Raw genomic sequence first — 25668 nt, forward strand, 5'->3', positions numbered from 1 at the left:
GGATTCTCTCAGAACACACAAGAGCGGGATTGTAAGGCTCACCATCGCATCCTCAGAGCTCACCCTCCTTGTGGACTCCTCAAAGACCCGTAGGATGTCACAAAGGTCTCTCATCCATGGCCACTCATGGATGTGAAACTGAGGCAGCTGACTTTGTGGCACCCTAGGGTTTTGTAGCTGGTATTCCATCAAAGGTCTCTGCTGCTCAACCACTCTATTCAACATCTGAAACGTTGAGTTCCAGCGTGTGGGGACGTCGCACAAAAGCCGGTGTTGTGGCACATGCAGGCGTTGCTGGAGAGATTTTAAGCTAGCAGCGGCTACTGTCGACTTGCGAAAGTGGGCGCACATGCGCCGCACTTTCACCAGTAGCTCTGGAACATTGGGGTAGCTCTTTAGGAAACGTTGCACCACTAGGTTGAAGACGTGGGCCAGGCATGGAACATGTTGGAGTCCGGCAAGCTCCAGAGCTGCTACCAGGTTCCGGCCGTTATCACAAACGACCATGCCTGGGCCCAGGTGCAGCGGCTCAAACCATATTGCCGTCTCATCGAGGAGGGCATCCCTCACCTCGGAGGCAGTGTGCTGTCTGTCCCCCAAGCTGATCAGCTTCAGCACAGCCTGCTGACGTCTACCAACGCCAGTGCTGCAACGTTTCCAACTCGTAGCTGGGGTCAATCTAACAGCGGAGGAGGAGGCGGTGGCGGAGGAGGAGGCGGTGGCGGAGGAGGAGGCGGTAGAGGAGGAGGAGGAGGGGGGTGTTCTTCTCGTGTCCCTGCCAGGAATGTTAGGCGGGGAGACGAGGTACACCGGGCCAGTTTGGGAAGCAGTCCCAGCCTCAACTACATTCACCCAGTGTGCCGTCAGTGAAATGTAGCGTCCCTGTCCGCATGCACTTGTCCACGCGTCGGTGGTCAAGTGGACCTTTGTGCAAAGCGCGGAACTAAGGGCCCGCCTGATGTTGAGTGACACGTGCTGGTGCAAGGCGGGGACGGCACACCGGGAGAAGTAGTGACGGCTAGGGACGGCATAGCGAGGTGCCGCAGTTGCCATCAGGTCCAGGAAGGCGGGAGTTTCAACAAGCCGGAACGCCAACATCTCCTGGGCCAGCAGTTTAGCGATGTTGGCGTTCAAGGCTTGCGCGTGTGGGTGGTTAGCAGTGTATTTCTGCCGCCGCTCCAATGTCTGAGAGATGGTGGGTTGTTGTAAAGAAACGCCTGATGGTGCCTTTGATGGTGCAGGAGAAGGAGATAAGACAGGACCAGGGGAGGATGAGGTAGAAGTCAACAAAGTGGCGGAGGCAGATGAAGTGGTGTCCTGGCTCGTCCTCTGGAGTGCATCGCCAGCACAGTCAGCAGTGGCAGTGGCAGAGGCAGAGGCAGAGGCAGTGGCAGTGGCGTGAACGGCAGGCGGCCTTTGTCCTGCCGTTGCTGCCTGCCACTGATTCCAGTGCTTGGATTCCAAATGACGGCGCATTGAAGTGGTGGACAGGTTGCTCTTCTCAGAGCCCCTAATCAATTTCGAGAGGCAAATTGTGCAGACAACACTATATCTGTCCTCGGCGCATTCCTTGAAAAAACTCCACACCTTCGAGAAACGTGCCCTCGAGGTGGGAGTTTTTCGGGGCTGGGTACGAACTGGAACATCTTGGGAGATTCCGGGTGTGGCCTGGCTTCGCCTAAGCTGCTGACCTCTGCCTCTGCCTCTAGCTACCCTTTTTGGTGCTGCACCTGCCTCAACATCCACACTACTTTCCCCGCTTGACATCCCCCCTGTCCAGGTCGGGTCAGTGTCCTCATCATCCACCACTTCCTCTTCCAACTCCTGTCTCATCTCCTCCTCCCGCACAATGCGCCAGTCAACTGGATGCCCTGACGGCAACTGCGTCACATCATCGTCGATGAGGGTGGGTTGCTGGTCATCCACCACCAAATCGAACGGAGATGGAGGAGACTCTAGTGTTTGAGCATCTGGACACAGATGCTCCTCTGTTAGGTTCGTGGAATCGTGACGTGGAGAGGCAGGTTGAGGGACAATGAAAGGAGCGGAGAACAGCTCTGGGGAGCAGGGACAGTTTGGGTTATTGTTCTGTAAAGCTTCGGAATTTTGGGAGGAAGGAAGACAAGACTGTTGGGTAATAGGAGGAGAGGAGGCAGAGTCTGACTGGCTGCTGGACAATGTGCTGTAAGCGTTCTCTGACAGCCATTGCAAGACCTGTTCCTGGTTCTCGGGCCTACTAAGGTTTGTACCCTGCAGTTTAGTTAATGTGGCAAGCAACCCTGGCACTGTGGAGTGGCGCAATGCTTGCTGCCCCACAGGAGTAGGCACGGGACGCCCTGTGGCTTCACTGCTACCTTGCTCCCCAGAACCATTCCCCCGACCTCGCCCACGGCCTCGTCCACGTCCCTTTCCGGGAGCCTTGCGCATTTTGAATTCCTAGTTAGAAATTGGCACTGTATACCAGTAGTAAAAATTGTGGGTGCACGTAACCCCAATATATTCTTTGAATTCCCAGTCAGACACTGGCACTATATGGCAGTAGCAAGAAATGAGGGTATTTGTATTCCCAATATATTCTTTGAATTCCCAGTCAGACAATGGCACTGTATACCAGTAGTAAAAATTGTGGGTGCACGTAACCCCAATATATTCTTTGAATTCCCAGTCAGACACTGGCACTATATGGCAGTAGCAAGAAATGAGGGTATTTATAACCCCAATATATTCTTTGAATTCCCAGTCAGACAATGGCACTGTATACCAGTAGTAAAAATTGTGGGTGCACGTAACCCCAATATATTCTTTGAATTCCCAGTCAGACACTGGCACTATATGGCAGTAGCAAGAAATGAGGGTATTTGTATTCCCAATATATTCTTTGAATTCCCAGTCAGACAATGGCACTGTATACCAGTAGTAAAAATTGTGGGTGCACGTAACCCCAATATATTCTTTGAATTACCAGTCAGAAACTGGCACTATATGGCAGTAGCAAGAAATGAGGGTATTTGTATTCCCAATATACTCTTTGAATTCCCAGTCAGACAATGGCACTGTATACCAGTAGTAAAAATTGTGGGTGCACGTAACCCCAATATATTCTTTGAATTACCAGTCAGAAACTGGCACTATATGGCAGTAGCAAGAAATGAGGGTATTTATAACCCCAATATATTCTTTGAATTCCCAGTCAGACAATGGCACTGTATACCAGTAGTAAAAATTGTGGGTGCACGTAACCCCAATATATTCTTTGAATTCCCAGTCAGACACTGGCACTATATGGCAGTAGCAAGAAATGAGGGTATTTGTATTCCCAATATATTCTTTGAATTCCCAGTCAGACAATGGCACTGTATACCAGTAGTAAAAATTGTGGGTGCACGTAACCCCAATATATTCTTTGAATTACCAGTCAGAAACTGGCACTATATGGCAGTAGCAAGAAATGAGGGTATTTGTATTCCCAATATACTCTTTGAATTCCCAGTCAGACAATGGCACTGTATACCAGTAGTAAAAATTGTGGGTGCACGTAACCCCAATATATTCTTTGAATTACCAGTCAGAAACTGGCACTATATGGCAGTAGCAAGAAATGAGGGTATTTATAACCCCAATATATTCTTTGAATTCCCAGTCAGACAATGGCACTGTATACCAGTAGTAAAAATTGTGGGTGCACGTAACCCCAATATATTCTTTGAATTCCCAGTCAGACACTGGCACTATATGGCAGTAGCAAGAAATGAGGGTATTTGTATTCCCAATATATTCTTTGAATTCCCAGTCAGACAATGGCACTGTATACCAGTAGTAAAAATTGTGGGTGCACGTAACCCCAATATATTCTTTGAATTCCCAGTCAGACACTGGCACTACATGGCAGTAGCAAGAAATGAGGGTATTTGTATTCCCAATATATTCTTTGAATTCCCAGTCAGACAATGGCACTGTATACCAGTAGTAAAAATTGTGGGTGCACGTAACCCCAATATATTCTTTGAATTACCAGTCAGACACTGGCACTATATGGCAGTAGCAAGAAATGAGGGTATTTGTATTCCCAATATACTCTTTGAATTCCCAGTCAGACAATGGCACTGTATACCAGTAGTAAAAATTGTGGGTGCACGTAACCCCAATATATTCTTTGAATTACCAGTCAGAAACTGGCACTATATGGCAGTAGCAAGAAATGAGGGTATTTGTATTCCCAATATACTCTTTGAATTCCCAGTCAGACAATGGCACTGTATACCAGTAGTAAAAATTGTGGGTGCACGTAACCCCAATATATTCTTTGAATTACCAGTCAGAAACTGGCACTATATGGCAGTAGCAAGAAATGAGGGTATTTATAACCCCAATATATTCTTTGAATTCCCAGTCAGACAATGGCACTGTATACCAGTAGTAAAAATTGTGGGTGCATGTAACCCCAATATATTCTTTGAATTCCCAGTCAGACACTGGCACTATATGGCAGTAGCAAGAAATGAGGGTATTTGTATTCCCAATATATTCTTTGAATTCCCAGTCAGACAATGGCACTGTATACCAGTAGTAAAAATTGTGGGTGCACGTAACCCCAATATATTCTTTGAATTACCAGTCAGAAACTGGCACTATATGGCAGTAGCAAGAAATGAGGGTATTTATAACCCCAATATATTCTTTGAATTCCCAGTCAGACAATGGCACTGTATACCAGTAGTAAAAATTGTGGGTGCACGTAACCCCAATATATTCTTTGAATTCCCAGTCAGACACTGGCACTATATGGCAGTAGCAAGAAATGAGGGTATTTGTATTCCCAATATATTCTTTGAATTCCCAGTCAGACAATGGCACTGTATACCAGTAGTAAAAATTGTGGGTGCACGTAACCCCAATATATTCTTTGAATTCCCAGTCAGACACTGGCACTATATGGCAGTAGCAAGAAATGAGGGTATTTGTATTCCCAATATATTCTTTGAATTCCCAGTCAGACAATGGCACTGTATACCAGTAGTAAAAATTGTGGGTGCACGTAACCCCAATATATTCTTTGAATTACCAGTCAGACACTGGCACTATATGGCAGTAGCAAGAAATGAGGGTATTTGTATTCCCAATATACTCTTTGAATTCCCAGTCAGACAATGGCACTGTATACCAGTAGTAAAAATTGTGGGTGCACGTAACCCCAATATATTCTTTGAATTACCAGTCAGAAACTGGCACTATATGGCAGTAGCAAGAAATGAGGGTATTTGTATTCCCAATATACTCTTTGAATTCCCAGTCAGACAATGGCACTGTATACCAGTAGTAAAAATTGTGGGTGCACGTAACCCCAATATATTCTTTGAATTACCAGTCAGAAACTGGCACTATATGGCAGTAGCAAGAAATGAGGGTATTTATAACCCCAATATATTCTTTGAATTCCCAGTCAGACAATGGCACTGTATACCAGTAGTAAAAATTGTGGGTGCACGTAACCCCAATATATTCTTTGAATTCCCAGTCAGACACTGGCACTATATGGCAGTAGCAAGAAATGAGGGTATTTGTATTCCCAATATATTCTTTGAATTCCCAGTCAGACAATGGCACTGTATACCAGTAGTAAAAATTGTGGGTGCACGTAACCCCAATATATTCTTTGAATTACCAGTCAGAAACTGGCACTATATGGCAGTAGCAAGAAATGAGGGTATTTGTATTCCCAATATACTCTTTGAATTCCCAGTCAGACAATGGCACTGTATACCAGTAGTAAAAATTGTGGGTGCACGTAACCCCAATATATTCTTTGAATTACCAGTCAGAAACTGGCACTATATGGCAGTAGCAAGAAATGAGGGTATTTATAACCCCAATATATTCTTTGAATTCCCAGTCAGACAATGGCACTGTATACCAGTAGTAAAAATTGTGGGTGCACGTAACCCCAATATATTCTTTGAATTCCCAGTCAGACACTGGCACTATATGGCAGTAGCAAGAAATGAGGGTATTTGTATTCCCAATATATTCTTTGAATTCCCAGTCAGACAATGGCACTGTATACCAGTAGTAAAAATTGTGGGTGCACGTAACCCCAATATATTCTTTGAATTCCCAGTCAGACACTGGCACTATATGGCAGTAGCAAGAAATGAGGGTATTTGTATTCCCAATATATTCTTTGAATTCCCAGTCAGACAATGGCACTGTATACCAGTAGTAAAAATTGTGGGTGCACGTAACCCCAATATATTCTTTGAATTACCAGTCAGAAACTGGCACTATATGGCAGTAGCAAGAAATGAGGGTATTTGTATTCCCAATATACTCTTTGAATTCCCAGTCAGACAATGGCACTGTATACCAGTAGTAAAAATTGTGGGTGCACGTAACCCCAATATATTCTTTGAATTACCAGTCAGAAACTGGCACTATATGGCAGTAGCAAGAAATGAGGGTATTTATAACCCCAATATATTCTTTGAATTCCCAGTCAGACAATGGCACTGTATACCAGTAGTAAAAATTGTGGGTGCACGTAACCCCAATATATTCTTTGAATTCCCAGTCAGACACTGGCACTATATGGCAGTAGCAAGAAATGAGGGTATTTGTATTCCCAATATATTCTTTGAATTCCCAGTCAGACAATGGCACTGTATACCAGTAGTAAAAATTGTGGGTGCACGTAACCCCAATATATTCTTTGAATTCCCAGTCAGACACTGGCACTATATGGCAGTAGCAAGAAATGAGGGTATTTGTATTCCCAATATATTCTTTGAATTCCCAGTCAGACAATGGCACTGTATACCAGTAGTAAAAATTGTGGGTGCACGTAACCCCAATATATTCTTTGAATTCCCAGTCAGACACTGGCACTATATGGCAGTAGCAAGAAATGAGGGTATTTGTATTCCCAATATATTCTTTGAATTCCCAGTCAGACAATGGCACTGTATACCAGTAGTAAAAATTGTGGGTGCACGTAACCCCAATATATTCTTTGAATTCCCAGTCAGACACTGGCACTATATGGCAGTAGCAAGAAATGAGGGTATTTGTATTCCCAATATATTCTTTGAATTCCCAGTCAGACAATGGCACTGTATACCAGTAGTAAAAATTGTGGGTGCACGTAACCCCAATATATTCTTTGAATTACCAGTCAGAAACTGGCACTATATGGCAGTAGCAAGAAATGAGGGTATTTGTATTCCCAATATACTCTTTGAATTCCCAGTCAGACAATGGCACTGTATACCAGTAGTAAAAATTGTGGGTGTATATAGCCCCAATTCTATTGCTAGGGGACTTGCAGGGTATTTCTGGGGTGAAGGTGGGGGGGCACACCGTTGGAACGGGTATCGGGGTATATATCGGGTATACGGGAATACACTGACAGTGTATTCCATTCAGGATCCTGGGAAAGCTGGGTTGCGGCGATTGAGCCCGTCAGTGCCACGTTACACTGACAAGCTTCTCCCTGGAATTTAGCTCTTACAAGAGCTGTTGGTTGTCTTCTCCTTCCTATCCTAGCCTGTCCCTGCCTACCCAGAATCTAAGCCCTAGCTAGCTGGACGGAAACCTCCGTCCTCGGTGAATTGCAAGCTCAGAATGACGCGAAGCTGGGCGTCGCTGTTCTTTTAAATTAGAGGTCACATGTTTTCGGCAGCCAATGGGTTTTGCCTACTTTTTTCAACGTCACCGGTGTCGTAGTTCCTGTCCCACCTACCCTGCGCTGTTATTGGAGCAAAAAAGGCGCCAGGGAAGGTGGGAGGGGAATCGAGTAATGGCGCACTTTACCACGCGGTGTTCGATTCGATTCGAACATGCCGAACAGCCTAATATCCGATCGAACATGAGTTCGATAGAACACTGTTCGCTCATCTCTAATCCCTATATAATATCTTCCACTCCTCCGGAATCGGAGCAGATACTGAGAATTACACCTTTAAGTAACCTTTAAGCACTTGAGTCTAATATACATCACACTTATATACAGTTTTTCCTACATACACAGATGTGTATGGGCCTGTACAGGAGTGCGAGGCAACAGACTAAATTGTCATCCTCTGCACTCCTGGGAAATTGCTGTCTGAGGCCAGAGCCTCACCTTGCCTCATGGATGGTACAGCCCTTCTAGGGTAAAATTTTGTACTTTTAACAGACACTTCTGGTCTTCTGAAACTTTAAGGTTAGTCTAATTTTTCCTTTGATCCCTTATTGTCTTGTATTACAATCAAAACTAAGAAATAGACAAAGAAATCTTTATTTTGTATCTCAGGAACACAACTCTGTTCTTTGTCTCGTTCTCATAGACCTGTGACAGGCTGTAAGATAACTGTCTGGAGTAGAGGCCTCCCTGCTATGTTCTGCCTGCAGTAGGGGAAATACATTGCTAGCTCTGCACCTTAAACTAAGCCACTATTGTGTTTTGTTTTGTTTGTTTGTTTGTTTGTTTTTTTTGTTAAATGTAGATTGTGAGCCCCACACAGAGCTCACAATGTACCTTTTTCCCTATCAGTATGTCTTTGGAATATGGGATGGAGATCCATGCAAACACGGGGAGAGCATACAAGCTCCTTGCAGATGGTTTTTTGCCCTTGGTGGGATTCGAACGCCAGGACCCAGTGCTGCAAGGCTGCAGTGCTAACCACTGAGCCACCGTGTGGCCCCTGCCACTATTGTGGTTTTGTCATGGTTTTTCCCGCAGCACTTTTTCACTGCGGCCCATTACTTGGGGCATTAGCTTTAATCCTTGTGTGTACTTTAGGATTTCTATAAGAAAGTGCTGCAAACTTACAGTCAATTGGGGCAACTTGTTTTATCATTCATTTCTAGGCCTAGTTTTCCTTTAAGATACCCCATTTTTGAAAGTCCTATAAGTAAATATGGGGTTAATAGAGCGGGTCTCTATTTAAGACCCTCATCTATTAGCTAGACTGGAGACCAACTACAAAGAACATCTGAAGTCTGTATATCCAGTTCTGGAAGTCAAGAAGATTATTCCCTTTTCCTTAAAGAAAAAAGAGATCTAGAAAAAGGGAGGATAACTGGGAGAAAATATATTAAAAAAAATAGTGTAACTTTTTATTACCTAATATAGTTAATTCCATATATAGTTAAGAAACAAGAAAAACTTTATAAAGGAAAAAAAAATCCTATCCCTAGAATTTAGCTGTAATTTTTTTCGTATATCTCTAGTGAGATACAGTTACAAGATGTCTTGTCATATTTTATCAGACAATAATTTCCATCTTGAGAAGAAGAAAAATATTCTAAATCTCTTGGCATGTTGGGACAAAGACGAAACAAGTAAATATCCTTGTGACAACAAGTACAGGAGCTGCAAGGAAATCAAACAGTCCGACACCAATGCCAAAGGTGAGCCCATTTTTTGTGTTGAAAGAAATTCATCAGTATAACTATTTGCTGAAAAAATTTGGTGCCATATAGCTCTAAACCAATAGAGAGTCACTCCATGTGCCAAGTCCATATACACAGCATTGCTCTCCTGTCTTTCAAATGGCAAATCCAGGCCCTTAAAATCTCCGGCCACCTCCTACTGAAACATTTCTCAAATCTGCTCTTTTCTTTACCTCGAGCCAAAAAAAATGCTGCTTCATGCCCTCATCACCTCCCACTTGGACTGCTGCAACACCCTCCTCTGTGTTCTCCCTTCTAAGGGTGAGTTCACACGGAGGAAAGTGGAGCGCAATCTGGCACGTATACACGTGTCGGCAGATTGCGCTCCGCAAAAGCTCCCATTCATTTCAATGGGAGTGAGGATCGTAGACGTGGCGTTATTTTGCGTCCGTGATTAATGCCAAAATCCCTGAATGTGGCAACCAGTTTTTGCATGCAGATTAAATTTGCTTTTCTATGATACAATTTTTGCTCCTTTGCCCATTAGTCTTGCCTTTCTGCTTCCCATAGACAGTAATGCCTTCTATGAAGCAATACTAAGGAATAGGGTAATGCATCGGCTACAGGTTTAGACACTATACCTAACACTCAAGCTAAATTGTCCATAATATACTATGATATGATTATAATCTTTACGGTAAATCCTGAATATTTCTGTGCTAACAGATGGCATTTATACTTTAACTACGGAATATGGAATTTTCTACCAAACTTTCTGTGACATGACAACCAATGGAGGAGGCTGGACATTAGTGGCAAGTATACACGAGAACAATATTAATGGAAAGTGCACAACCGGGGATCGCTGGTCCAGTCAACAAGGGAACAATCAGAACAATCCTGAAGGAGACGGGAACTGGGCAAATTATGCCACATTTGGGCTCGCTGATGGGGCCACCAGTGATGACTACAAGGTGACTATTACTTTATTATATCATTGAAAAACTATATTGTCGTATAAAAAGTATCGGCAGACATCGGTTTCATGCAGACATCTTACTAAGATTACATGGATCAGGAGGAAATCACTATAAAGCTACACGTTGTGAAAACACAGATTTTTTCGTTGCAAAATTTTGAGCCAAAGCCAAGAATGTCCACAAAAGGAATGGAATACAGTGACTCCTATACACACGGCCCAGTTCAGTACAGGTATTGCCCACATATGGACCGTTTTCCAGGGATGGTACTTGGTCATGTGCAAGGACCCTTAACATGACATTAAACTGAAAATCTTGTTGCAACCAGTTCTGAAAGTGTCTTTTAGACTAAGGCCCCACGTGGTGTCCCATAGCAAAAAAGCGTTGCGAGAAAAAATGTGGCAGCAACGCATCGCGGTTCTTCCTGTAGTGCTTTGTACAGAAAGTATAGGGAAACTGCCAGCATTTCTGTAGGTATAATTGATATGCTGCAATGTCCAACACCACCAAGACCATACCTGCCTAATACATTTGCACAATACTATATATTTTATCCTATCTATTTAGAATCCTGGTTACTATGATATCTCTGCTGCCAATGTGGGTTTATGGCATGTGCCGAACAAGACTCCCCTCCACCTGTGGAAGAATAAATCTCTTCTAAGATATCACACCCAAAATGGCTTCCTGACTTCCAATGGAGGAAATCTCTTCCATCTTTATAAGGTAACTGTAGAATTTTTTTCTTCCTCATTATATCCAGTACACAACTTAATAGGGGCGGAGTGTATACAGCACTATGTTGTCACCTTATATAGCAGAGGTCCTGGATTCAAGACCTAGCAGGGACATATTATAAAAATTGCCTGAAAAATGTAGAAGCATCTCAGGAGCCGTGTGAGCGTGCTGGAAGATGATGGTCTCTCAACCCAGAAGGGAAGAGACAGCATTGCCACTCATCCCCAAAGAACCTTCATGTCAAGAAAAAGGGGCAAAAAAGTCCTGTAGTATATTGAAGTTTTTAGTTACCATATATTAGAAAAGTGTTTTATATTCCAAAAAATCTATCACTTGGAAAGAATTTTTTTCCAACAGGCAACACCTTTTCTTTTACACTAAAAACCCCACTTGACCCAGAAATAACCCTTTAACTTCACACTCGCCATTTGTTTTCTACCGCTGTGGTCCCTGTCCCACAAACAGTAGAGGGGCAGGAGGACTGAATGAGACTTGGCCCTCCTCCAACTCCTCCTCTTCCTCCTGTGACATATCAATTGCTCCCTCTGCATCAAAGAGAGAGTCTTCCTCCTCTTCCAGTCTGAGTTCCAGTTCCTAAACCATGACCCCGACCCGGGTCCTCATTCCCCCTCCATCTACACAGGGTGGTGATGCTGACAAAGAGGTAGAAACTGTTCCTTCTCTTCCATCCTTCCAATGTTTTTTTCCCACAATTTTTTTTTTTAATGTAGATTGTGAGCCCCATATAGGGATCACAATGTACATTATTTCCTATCAGTATGTTTTTGTAGAATAGGAGGAAATCCACGCAAACACGGGGAGAACATACAAACTCCTTGCAAATGTTGTTCCTCCCACCGTGTATCTTAATTATTAACCAAAGAAAACAGACTGAAATAACAGATTATTTTCTTCCATTAGTAAGGGATGCATTAGTAGTAGTACCAGTGCCACTTGCATGCTCACCGGCGCTCACGGCTGGACACTTTCCAAACCCATTCAAATGAATGGGTTTGAAACATGACTGCCGATTTCCGTCCCCTGCCCAGTGTCGTGCAGGAAACGGAAACCTGCAGAATGGAGACCCGGGCGCAGATGTGAACAAGCCCTGAAATGATTTTTTCTCTTTTAGAAATATCCTATAAAATATAACACTGGCTCATGTCCTGCTGACAATGGCCCGGCTGTACCAGTAGTTTATGATCATGGGAGTGCAGAGAAAACACTCAGTCTGCATGCACCGAATACAAGAGGTAAGATTGTCATTTTATTTGATAATAGAGAAGATGTATTCATACTTGTACAAACCATATTGATGGACATATGCCAGGTTGGTCCTAGTGGTGTTTCCAAAAGCTGATATAAGTTGTACCATCACTGCATGCAATGTAACTAGAGACCAGTGTTGGTGCTGCAGCAGGAGGGATTGTGATGGTGATAGAAGCCTTTCCATTATTTTAAGCCATAAGCAATTGCCATAAGATTTTTTTTCGAAAGCTATAACACATCTTTGAGTTTAGGTATTTGCATTGCTTATTCTGAGACTTATATAGAGCTGGGTACATACAGTATGTATCCTCCCCTATGTGATCTCCAGGCACCTGCTCTCATCTTCTCATTTACCTTGTAAGAGTAGACATTATCGTAGTCCTATGTAAAATCCTAGATAACACAAGTCTTTCATTAATATCCGACAATCAGGAATTATAATTGTATATCCATTGTTCTGATTCTCTGATGGATGAGATCAACAGACATTCAGTTTTCATGGACACTATATTATATAATGTATAATATAACCTTGATGATAACATTTATATTATATTCTCATCCACAGGTTCTCTCACTGCTGGATTTATCCAATTTCGAGTTTTAAACACTGAAAGAGCAGCAATTGCGCTATGTCCTGGAATTAAAGTGAATAATCTCTGTAATTCAGAACATGTAAGTAACAATATTGCCAAAGATGTATATATATATATATATATATATATATATATATATATATATATACACACACTCACCGGCCACTTTATTAGGTACACCTGTCCAACTGCTCGTTAACACTTAATTTCTAATCAGCCAATCACATGGCGGCAACTCAGTGCATTTAGGCATGTAGACATGGTCAAGACAATCTCCTGCAGTTCAAACTGAGCATCAGTATGGGGAAGAAAGGTGATTTGAGTGCCTTTGAACGTGGCATGGTTGTTGGTGCCAGAAGGGCTGGTCTGAGTATTTCAGAAACTGCTGATCTACTGGGATTTTCACGCACAACCATCTCTAGGGTTTACAGAGAATGGTCCGAAAAAGAAAAAACATCCAGTGAGCGGCAGTTCTGTGGGCGGAAATGCGTTGTTGATGCCAGAGGTCAGAGGAGAATGGCCAGACTGGTTCGAGCTGATAGAAAGGCAACAGTGACTCAAATAGCCACCCGTTACAACCAAGGTAGCCAGAAGAGCATCTCTGAACGCACAGTACGTCGAACTTTGAGGCAGATGGGCTACAGCAGCAGAAGACCACACCGGGTTCCGCTCCTTTCAGCTAAGAACAGGAAACTGAGGCTACAATTTGCACAAGCTCATCGAAATTGGACAATTGAAGATTGGAAAAACGTTGCCTGGTCTGATGAGTCTCGATTTCTGCTGCGACATTCGGATGGTAGGGTCAGAATTTGGCGTCAACAACATGAAAGCATGGATCCATCCTGCCTTGTATCAACGGTTCAGGCTGGTGGTGGTGGTGTCATGGTGTGGGGAATATTTTCTTGGCACTCTTTGGGCCCCTTGGTACCAATTGAGCATCGTTGCAACGCCAAAGCCTACCTGAGTATTGTTGCTGACCATGTCCATCCCTTTATGACCACAATGTACCCAACATCTGATGGCTACTTTCAGCAGGATAATGCGCCATGTCATAAAGCTGGAATCATCTCAGACTGGTTTCTTGAACATGACAATGAGTTCACTGTACTCCAATGGCCTCCACAGTCACCAGATCTCAATCCAATAGAGTATCTTTGGGATGTGGTGGAACGGGAGATTTGCATCATGGATGTGCAGCCGACAAATCTGCGGCAACTGTGTGATGCCATCATGTCAATATGGACCAAAATCTCTGAGAAATGCTTCCAGCACCTTGTTGAATCTATGCCACGAAGAACTGAGGCAGTTCTGAAGGCAAAAGGGGGTCCAACCCGTTACTAGCATGGTGTACCTAATAAAGTGGCCGGTGAGTGTATATATATATATATATATATATATATATATATATATATATATATATATATGTGCTTATTTCACCCTAGGGAAAGCAGGGTATGAGAGAAAAGTCTGAGAAAGTTGGGTTTGGCCCAGAGTCTCATAGTCAGGGACATTAGTTAGTATCCAGTAGAGATGGCTGAGCCTATTAAGATTTGTTTTGTTTAGGGTTCAAGTGTCTTGGATCCAAGATTAGTTTTGGGCCGAACAGGTTTGGTATAAACCACACCTTACAATGGCTTATTGTATGACACTGTTAGGCCTACTAGGGACCTATCCAATTTCTAGCTCACTAAGGCAAATACAGCTAAAGTTATGTCAAAGTGACGTTCACATGTATGTTTATGGAGCGAATGGTAAGCAGTGGACATGTCTCCCTGAGTGGTAGCAGTGGTGGTAATTTGACGGACCAGGCCACATTATCCCTGTGGTCTGCTGCATGCAATGATCGTTCACCACCTGCTGCTCGTACAGATGCTCCATCATGTTTAAGGTGAAGCTCCATTGAGTTGGACCGTTGCAAATAAGGTGGTAAAAAAGCAGACTGTTCTGTTGCTGCAAATTAAGAAGGGTGTATTTTGCGACATAGGAAGGACTGAAATGCGCAGAGACTTTTCTGGCCATGAGGAGCACCTCTTTTAAGCCACCGTACAAGTTAATAAAGTGTCAAATCACTAGATTTTGGATATGCGCCATACAGCAACAATATTGGTTCCATTATCACCGGCAACATTGCCCAGTTGTAGTTGATGAGGAGTCATCTAGCGGGATACTTTCTGCAAAATACAGCAAAGCATCTCTTCCACTGTGTTGCTCCTCTGATCCAGGCTCATTAATTGTAAAACTGCACGGCAGCGTTTCACCTTACACCCATGAAAAGAGAAGGAAGCAACGGCTTTCCCTGGTGAAGATGGTGGAAGTAAACGATCCAGAGAGAAGGATCCAGAGGTAGATGGGCCCTGCATGGTATTGGAACTGGACCTGAACAATCAGGGTGGAACTAGCGCCTGCCATCTATTGGTGAAATGTAGTGGAATCCACTACATGGTTCCACAGTAACTGCACCACCAGCACCTTGGCCAGGTGCAAGTTAAGTTGTACAACCACAAACCATGACTGGGCACATATTGATGTTTCCTTAACAAACATTCCATTATGGATGACTGACGTTGGTGTGGAAGAGGAGGCAGAACATTTTTGGAGATAATGAGGATAATGACAACCATGTGCTAGGTGTAGCTGTTGGCTGTCTATAATGAAGATCACAGGAAATAGAGTAGAACAGTCTTGCTCACTTCATCTCCCAATGCCATTCACACTGCAAAGTATATTTTGCCAAAAGACATTTCATGTGAGTATGTAGAAATTTTCTTTCATTTAGTTTTTTCTTTATATAAAAACTTCAAAAAAATTGCAAAGCAAGGCTTGCATGCATTAGTATCTCTTTAAAAAAAAAATTGTCATTAACAAAAAAAAATTTTTGATTTTTTTTTTCCATAAATTCTTTATTTAAATAGAAACAAAAACAAATACAACAAAGAGGCAGGGCAAGGCCGAAAGACCAACGCAGCCAAACTCGGGACAGATGAAAGCACGACCAGTATGAACGGGGATAATAAGGGAAGTAGCAAGGGGAAATTCATAACAAGACAAAACACAGCAATTATAATACAATCACAATATGGAGAACCAGTGAGGAAGGGAAAAAAAAGGGAGGGGGAAGCAGAAAGAGAAGAGGGGGGGGGGGGACCCAGGGCTCCAGGATCAAAATCTCACCAACTGTTCGCCGAGGGTCTCAACCAATGATGTCTCTGAAGGATTGAGTGCCCTGGAAAAGGAACCAGGGCATCCAGGCATCCATATAGGCTTGGATTTCTCGGAGAGAAGCAGTGAGGTCCTCCATGGTCCTGATATCTTCCACTTTACGAACCCAATGGCGGAGGGAGGGGGGATTAGTAGATTTCCAGAGGGCCGGAATACACTCCCTAGCTGCATTAAGCATATGGCGCATAGAGGATTTGCGGTATGAGCGAAGAGGAAGATCCGACAAATGGAGCAAAAAGAAGGCAGAGAACCCTATGAACTCCAGTCCTGAAATCAGTGATAACAGGACAATCCCAAAACACATGTAAGAGGGTCCCCTCCCCAGAGCCACAGCGCCAACAAGCAGGAGAAGAGGCGGGAAAAATTTTGTGCAGCCTCGAGGGGACGAGGTACCATCGGGTCAATAATTTGTAGCCCGCCTCCTGAAACTTATTGGCCACTGAGCATTTATGGGTGAACTCAAGGACTCTAGCGCATTGTGCATCCGAGAGAGATAGTTTCAGGTCCACCTCCCACTTAGCTAGGAAGGGAGGTCTGTAGCCCAGGGGAGGGGAGATCAAAAGAGAGTAAAAATCTGAAAGGGAATGCCGGAGCGGACCCGATCCCAAGCAAGCCTGCTCAAATTTCGTGGAGGGTCTATCAAAGCCCCCAGGGTCTGGCAACAAGGAAAGAAAGTGGGAGAGTTGGAGAACTCACCACGGTCCCAGTTGAGGTAGGTCCGGATCAGAAAGGAGATCTTGAGGAGAGCGCCAGGAATGTGAGGACCGAAAATGAGTAGCCTTACAATGGCCAGCAGATCTCCACTGTCTAAACGGGCCAGGAGAGAGTCCGGCCGGGAAGGCCGGGTTCCCAGAATGGGGAACAGAGGCGAGGGAGAAGGGGAGAGATGTTCCTTAGGGAAAAGTGCTTTGCAGACCCGGAGGGTAGGTGCAATGGTAGGGTGCGACCTCAGGGAGGGCGGGCACTTGGAGTCCAGCCAGGGGAGCAAGTGTACCGGAATGCTATAGAAAGCACGTTCAAGGGGGACCCACTGTTTAAGGGAGGAACGATGGCACCAATCTAGGACCCGTTGCAACAAAGAGGCCTCATAATACCTGCTGGGGTCGGGGAGACCCAAACCACCGCACTGCTTGGGCAACGTAAGGATAGACTGGGCCTGTCTAGGACGCCTACCCTGCCAAATGAAGTAAATCAAATCACTGTAGAGGAGTTTGAAGAACGCTGGGGGAACATGTACTGGCAACGTCTGGAACAGGTACAACAAGCGCGGCATAACATTCATTTTATAAATAGCGCAGCGCCCAAACCAGGTATATGTGCTCCTCAACCAGCGCTTCAGATCCGCACGGGTTACACGCAGAAGGGGAAGATGATTATTGGCATACAGAGAACCAAGAACCCCAGAGATCCACACCCCCAAATACTTGATGACTGAGCTAGACCATTGAAAAGGGAATAAAAAACAAGAGCCACAGAGCACACTATATAGTGTAGAATGTTTGATAAATTTTGGTGGAAATAACCAGAAGATGTAATTTAAAAGGACCAAATGGCCTCTCACCTGATAAGTGCATCATTGTTTTATTCAATAAAATCCTGTTGTGACCTGAGAGCGCCATCTTTCCATTTCATTGAAAAGGGAAGGAAGACTCCAGAGTGGACTGGATCCCCGACGGGAGTGATACATTAAGTGTCTCCGATTTCTGAAAATTGATCTTAAAGTTGGTTAAATCATGGAACAACTGGAGCTCAGACATCAAGGCCGAGAGAGAGATGACTGGGTCCTGCAACAAAAATAGGAGGTCGTCCGCATAGGCTGCAATCTTCAAGTGTCTGCCACCCTCTCGTAAACCCACCACAGCCTGATTGGCTCTAATCCGACGGAGTAGGGGTTCCAGGGTCAGCACAAAAATCAAGGGGGAGAGGGGGCAGCCCTGGCGCGTGCCGTTCCTGATCGGGAAGTAGGACGACAGTACTCCATTAAACCTCGTGCAAGCCGAAGGATTGGAGTACAATGCAGAAATCCATGAACACATGGAGGAGCCGAAGCCAATATGATCCAAGACCGTGAACATTAAAGGCCAACCTATCCAGTCGAACGCCTTCTCTGCATCAGTAGAAAGAAGACACAGAGGAAGGCGGCGAGAGTGGGCAAAATGGATGGCATTAATTACCTTCCCGAGTAGGAATGAAACCAACTTGGTCGGCGTGCACCAGGGCAGGGAGATGGAAAGCCAACTTTCATCGCCAAAACTTTGAAGAAAATTTTCAGGTCCACATTAAGAAGGGAAATGGGCCGGTAGCTAGTGGGCCAGATCCTTTCCCTCCTTGTGTATGACCGTGATATGGGCTCGGGTAAAGTCGGGGGGAGGGGGAGCACCTGCCGTTAGGGAATTAAGGACACAAACTAAAGGGTCCAGCAGCACCGAGGAGTATTTTTTGTAATAAGAGGTCGGGAAGCCATCTGGGCCGGGGGCCTTGCTAGGTTGCATGGATTTAAGTGGATAGGATACCCTCTAGGGCCCTAGCCTGATCCGTATTAGGTAGGTATATGTTGGCCAGAGTGAAGAGAGAGCCAGTCAGTTCTCCCTTAGCAAAAGGAATCTCCCCGATCCATCCAGAAAGGATGCTATGAATCTCCATGGGATAGACCGGCTGATGAGAATACTAACTCCCCTGGATTTGGACTCCGTAAAACAACTGTGGTAAGCATCAGGGAACCTAGGGGAGGAGAGACAGGGTGAGGCCCCCTCACGGAAATGGGTTTCCTGGATAAAGGCAACATGGGTTCTCTTACCCCAGAGCAGGCGGAGCAAGGAGGACCGTTTCTCAGGAGTGTTGAGGCCATTGGTGTTGATGGAAGAAAAGACAATGGAGTCCTTGATCAGCAACCGGAGCCCTGAGGGGGAAGAAGAAGGAGAGAAAGAAAAAAAAAAAAGGGAGGGAAGGGGGTTTTGAAAAAGAAAGAAAAAGGGGGTGGGGGTGGGAAGAGGAGAGATCAGACAACAACCAAACAGACAGTCAAATCAATAAATCCGCAACCAGCTAGTCCAGGAGCGGAAAACACCAAGCAGTGGGGAATACCCACTAAAGCAGGTCGCCAAGGCACACCACGGTATGCACTTCGAGAGCTGCCAAGCACAACTAACAGTGGGGAAGAGGTAGTTCAGAGCCTTAAGCTACCCATTCCCCAAACAGCCAAACCATATGAAACAATGAATAAACAATGAAGGGGGCCAGAACCAGGAGGAAAAGGCCCTCCCTAGGGCACCCCAAGGGAATAAGGACGTGCACCGCAGCCAGCGGGCCCAGAAGATGAGAGAGAAACACAGCAGAGAAAGCCGTGCCAACAGTAAATTACAGAAGTGAAATAATCAAGGCCAAGGGACCACAGGCCGCGAGGCACCCTAGCCCAATGAGGAGAGAGGCAGGAGGGCGCGACACGCCGGAGGGGGACGACACAAAGAGGGATCCCGCATCATCCGCCACCAGGGCAAAAAAATCTTTCAGAGACCACTATAATGGTAAAGAGCATGGAACAACGTCCTTAACCACACAGAAAAATAGAAGGCACATGACAGTCCAATAAGTGAGGCACAATCCAGACGGCGATAGGCAAACTCCCAAGGAAGACCACATTACTGGGAAGCATGAGGAGGACCCTCCGCATGACGTTGTCTGCGAGGCAGTGAAGAAGAATGGTCTAGCGGTGGGGGAGGTGGCAGCGGGTACTCAAGCCAATCTGGAAGGGATAAGTCCGGCAAGTCCAGGAACTGCGCCAGTTGGGCTGCTTGGTCAGGGGAATGCAAGACAAAAACTGCTCCATTCCTACGAGCCTGAAGGTGGAAAGGGTGACCCCATCTATAAGTCCCGCCAGAATCCAGAATACATTGTAAGGTAGGTTTCAGAAGCCGTCTCATGGCCAAGGTACGGCGGGAAATGTCCGGGAGGAGGGAGACTTGGCCATCTAGGAAAGGGAACGGGCCATGCTTCCAAGCCGCTTGGAGGATCTCTTCCTTCTCCCTATAAAAGTGCACCCTGCAGAGGACATCTCTGGGCTCTGTGGTGGTGGCACATCTGGGACCGAGAACACAGTGCACTCTGTCAATATTTATCTCCGAGTCTATAGGGCGGGAGAGGACAGTGTTAAAGATGGAGACAGCAATAGAGAGCAATTCAGCAGTAGGAACAGCGTCTGGGATGCCATGCAGCTTTATATTGTTTCTTCTGCCCCTGTTTTCCTGATCGTCCACCTGTAGCAAGATGTGTCGGTTAAAGTCACACTGGAAGGCCAAGGATTTTTCAACCACCTCCAGGCTGTGATCAATGGAAATGGTATTTTGTTGTTGGACAGTGACTTGCTCAGACAATGAATGGAGCTTGGCCTTAAACCCAGAGAAAATCTTATCCTGCCTCTCCTCCACTCTGCGTACCAACCCCTCCAGGTCACCTTTAGTAGGCATGTTGTGAAGATGCCAGATGTCAGACAATTTAGGACGCGTGGAGCGGCAAGCTACCGACAAGGAATCCTGTTGGGAAGAGTCAGAAGAGCGAGGGGCGCAAAGGACCGCTGGAGTAGAAGAAAAGTCCATCTCCTGTCCGGAGGCTGATGCAGCAGTAGAGGCCAAATGTGACTGTATGTAGGGCCGAGGCCCCGCAGAAAGGGCCAGGGGTCCAAGGTGACGCAGGGTAGAACAGGTGCCCCCACGGGAAAGGAGACAGACCCAGGAGGCTGGGAGGAGGCCTCAGTCTCAGGGCAAACAGCATCCGTGGACCCCCTGAATGCTTGGAGAGGCTGTAGAGCAGGGATGCACTGTAGAGCATGGGGGAGCACGGGAGACTGCAGGGGGCGACAACAGGCAGTAGTACAGAGTCCACGGGAACAGGTGAGACAGGGGCACCCATGAGGGGCTGGTAGGCTACAGATGTGGGACACAGTTCAGTGGTCAGAGGGAGGAGGGCAGGAGGAACGGAGCAGCCGCCATTCTGAGTGCCAGGGGGGGAAACAGACGGTACCTGCATGTCCAAGGACGCAGAGCCAGTCGCAGCGGAGGGCATTTGGAGCAGATCCCCGGGTCCCTGGGAGTTCCTCTGCAGGGATCCTGTCAGCGCAGGCACAGAGGGAGCCGCCGGCAGGTGCAGAGGGTCAGCGGGAGAGGCACGCGCCGGCTCCATTTTGGAGCCGCCGGAGAGGCTGAGCTGTCGGCAGCAAGAAACAGGCCATTTGTGGCTCTAACCAGGCTGAAGAAGGAGTCTTTTGTCCCAGGCGACGCACCATCACTAGGCAGGAGGCCGGGGAGCAGTAAAAGCCCAGGTAGGCTGCGGAAAAGCTGTCGGGGTCTGGGCAACAAAAAAAACTCTTAAACAAGGGTCTGCTTTTTGTTATTAGAACATCTCTTTGTATGTATTTATTGAAAAACCACTATGGCTCCAAAAAATAACACAAACAATGGCAAATCTGACATTGTATTACAAAAAATGATTGTATTGTAATAAATAATTAACAAAATAAGATTATTGGCAATCCATGTGTGAACTATCCAGTGTATTTGGAACTCTGTTCAAACTTCAGCAGTCACAGGAGCTCACAGCACAATGCAGACATTCTCCCTTCCTCCACTCCTATGATCTGCCTAAAATTGATCTCATGTAACTAAACTTCATCCCACTTATCCTCCTCCTATTATTCTGTAATTCTATTGCTCTGTTGTTTTCAAGTAGCAAAATGGAGATATTGCCTTGGTTTGTGCAGTGATGATGATAGCACCAGTGTCTTTCATCGAGAACACATCCCAAAATGGTTCTGTCTGCTGAAATCTTATATTATGTTTGTGACACAAGCATTGTAAGATCATTATTGATTGAAAGGCTGTCTGGTGATGCCAGAACCACAGACAATTTTCTCCTGTATTTTCACTGTGCAATGTGTGATGCTGCAGCCATTTCAGTTTACCCAAGACAAATCGCTACGGTTGCGGTTTTGAACCCAGTTTGTAACAGATCAGTTCACCTATCTCTAGTAGCCATGTGGCTGAGGATTTGTTATTGAGCTGTGATGTATACTAGGTTTGCTGTGAAAAAGACAACAATAAAGCTGATTGAGTGGCAGGATTAAAATCCACTGTGTGGGATTGATAACTTATTGGAATTTCCTCATGTGCCAACCATCGGTACTATTCCGTTATCGGGCCAGCAGCAGCGCATTTCAGCACCAGCTTTCGGGACAGCAGTTCAGTTCAGCAGCGGGAATTACAATGACATCCGAGGACTGCTGGCCCGATGCTTGTGCCCAGTAGCCAGTACATCAATGACCCCCCCTCCATCTCCTCCTCCTTCCAGTGCTGCCCCCCAGCTCTCCTTACATCTACCCCGTACCCTCTCCCCGCCACATGACTAAGCCGATGCTGGCCCGATGATAGAGGCCGTGCTTGTGTGTAGTAGGCAGTACATCGATCGATGCCCTCATCCTCCTCTTCCTTCCAGTGCTGCCCCCCAGCTCTTCTTACATCTGCCCCGTACCCTCTCCCTGTAATAGGCCTCACCGTAAATCTTGAGCAATGAATGCTACTAGATAGCCGCCGGACGCTGCAGAAAGTTTGTCCCTCCGGCTCGCTGTAGCTCACCGTTCCTATAGTCAGCGTGTTTCTTGTCAGGGCCTGGATTGAGCCCCGGTGTCTTTTCTTTCGGTCTCGGTACTAGCGCTGAGGTGAGGCCTAGTCGTGTGGCGGGGAGAGGGTACGGGGAAGATGTAAGGAGAGCTGGGGGGCAGCACTGGCAGGAGGAGAAGGATGGGGGAGGGGGGTCATCGATGTACTGGTTACTGGGCACAAGCATCGGGCCAGCAGTCCTCGGATGTCATTGTAATTCCCGCTGCTGAACTGCTGTCCCGAAAGCTGCTGCTGAACTGCGCTGCTGCTGGCCCGATAACGGAATAGTACCCAACCATCTTGACCAAGAGATGGCAATCCTATGCGCCAATCCAAACTTCTACAATTGGTTAAACTACTACAGCGTGATATCTTAACACAGAAGACAACTACACCAATGAAAATTCATTGATAAATGGATTCCTCTTGGCTTTTTCATTGTTTTTGTTGACTTCTATCATAAGATATCACGCTGCAGCAGTTTAACATTGTGTAGAAGTTTGGGTTAACTCTTCTTATATAATCTTCTAGATAGCATACATAGGTGATATAAATGGTTGCTGTAAATCTTTCCTTATATTATAGGCCTGTATCGGAGGTGGTGGATATTTTCCTGAAGCTAGTCCCAGGCAATGTGGAGACTTTACAGCAATGGATTGGGATGGTGCTGGTACACACACTGGATGGAGCACTAGCAAGGAGTTACTAGAATCATCTATCCTTATCTTCTACCAATGAATTCCTTCTAAGACATGAATAAATCACCATTGAAATTAGGTCTTATTTGTATTTTATACAATGGAGATTAATAAAGCTACTGACTATTTCATATATTCAAATATGGTATGTTCCTTGGTATGGCAGTAACATTGTACGTTGATGAATGTAGGTTGTAGGTTTGTTTCACTCTGGTGTTTATTCTGAAACTTATAGTCAGAGAAAATTGTAAAGAAAGGGATCTCTTGTTGGATCCCATATGGGATCGCAGGAGACATTCTATAAAGATAATTTGAAGAAGGGGAGTAAGGCTGGCGATGGTTCTTCTGGTCAGATCCAAAATGCTTCCTTTTCAGTCTAGGTTAATTTGTAATATGATGGCAGAAAATCTTATTAGTATCTTATTCTCACCCCCTCATTGAATTCCAACTGCATGTGTGTTTAATAGGGAGAGGGGAATAAGTTGGAAATAGGCACAGTTTATCCCCTATGAGAACAGAAGAATATCATTAAAGATGGACAAACCTTTTAGCAATCGTTTAGGGTGGCTTGGGTCCACGAGTTGTCTCGGATCAAACAAGTTTGGCACAAACCACACCTTAAAATCGCATAAAATAGTGTAGAATACTGTCAGGACTCCGAGGAGCCTATCTATAAAACATAGTGTATAACAGTCAGGGCTCCTAGGAACCTATCTATAAAACATAGTGTAGAACACTGTCAGGGCTCCTAGGAACCTATCTATAAAACAGTGTAGAACACCGTCAGGGCTCCTGGGAACCTATCTATAAAACATAGTGTATAACAGTCAGGGCTCCTAGGAACCTATCTATAAAACATAGTGTAGAACACTGTCAGGGCTCCTGGGAACCTATCTATAAAACATAGTGTAGAACACTGTCAGGGCTCCTAGGAACCTATCTATAAAACATAGTGTATAACACTGTCAGGGCTCCTAGGATCCTATCTATAAAACATAGTGTAGAATACTGTCAGGGCTCCTAGGATCCTATCTATAAAACATAGTGTATAACTGATCTGGACGATGGAATTATTGGGGAACTCATAAAATTTGCAGATGATACGAAGATAGGAGGAATAGCCAACACTAGAGAGGAGAGAGAGTGTATTCAAAAGGACTTAGACACACTGGAACAATGGGCTGAGGCGAACAAAATGGTATTTAACAGGGACAAATGCAAAGTTCTACATCTGGGTAACAGAAATGTAAAAAACATATATAGTATGGGAGGAATAGAACTAAGTGATAGCATAGGGGAAAAGGACTTGGGCATAATAGTAGATCACAAATTCAACATGAGCCAACAGTGCGGTGCTGCTGCAAAAAAGGCTAATAAAATTCTGGGATGTATTAAGACAAGCATTGAATCTAGATCAAGAGAGGTCATTATTCCGCTGTACTCTTCCCTGGTCAGACCACACCTGGAATACTGTGTACAGTTCTGGGCGCCTCAATTCAAGAAAGACATCGATATATTGGAGCAAGTCCAGAGAAGAGCAACCAAAATGGTGGAAGGTCTGCAAACCATGTCCTATGAGGAGCGGCTAAAAGAATTGGGATTGTTTAGTTTGCAGAAGAGAAGGCTGAGGGGAGATTTAATAGCAGTCTACAAATATCTGAAAGGTAGTCACAGTGCAGAGGGATCTACCCTATTCTCATTAGCACAAGGAAGTACAAGAAGCAATGGGATGAAACTAAAGGGAAAGAGATACAGATTAGACATTAGGAAAAACTTTCTGACAGTGAGGGTAGTGAGAGAGTGGAATAGGCTGCCACGGGAGGTGGTGGGCGCTCCATCAATGGAAATCTTCAAGCGGAATCTGGATAAACATATAGCTGGGATGATTTAGGAAAACCTGCACTCGCAGGGGGTTGGACCCGATGGCCCTTGAGGTCCCTTCCAACTCTACCAAAAGTAAAAGAACACTGTCAGGGCTCCTAGGATCCTATCTATAAAACATAGTGTAGAATACTGTCAGGACTCCTAGGAAACGATCTATAAAACATAGTGTAGAACACTGTCAGGGCTCCTGGGAACCTATCTATAAAACATAGTGTAGAACACTGTCAGGACTCCTAGGAACCTATCTATAAAACATAGTGTAGAACACTGT

The 25668-nt window shown here is 45.2% G+C and overlaps 1 protein-coding gene across 1 annotated transcript; it reads left to right on the forward strand.

The window, feature by feature from the left end:
* The first annotated feature begins 9221 nt into the window (after window positions 1–9221).
* Window positions 9222–23553, forward strand: LOC142216800 (intelectin-1-like). The gene is made up of 6 exons (XM_075284830.1): window positions 9222–9384; window positions 10093–10340; window positions 10914–11072; window positions 12217–12337; window positions 12922–13028; window positions 23401–23553. The coding sequence occupies exons 1-6, from the start codon at window positions 9222–9224 to the stop codon at window positions 23551–23553; spliced, it is 951 nt and encodes a 316-aa protein (XP_075140931.1).
* The last annotated feature ends 2115 nt before the right edge of the window (window positions 23554–25668 follow it).

Source organism: Leptodactylus fuscus, chromosome 8 (genome assembly GCF_031893055.1).
Source record: "Leptodactylus fuscus isolate aLepFus1 chromosome 8, aLepFus1.hap2, whole genome shotgun sequence".
NCBI lineage: Eukaryota > Metazoa > Chordata > Amphibia > Anura > Leptodactylidae > Leptodactylus > Leptodactylus fuscus.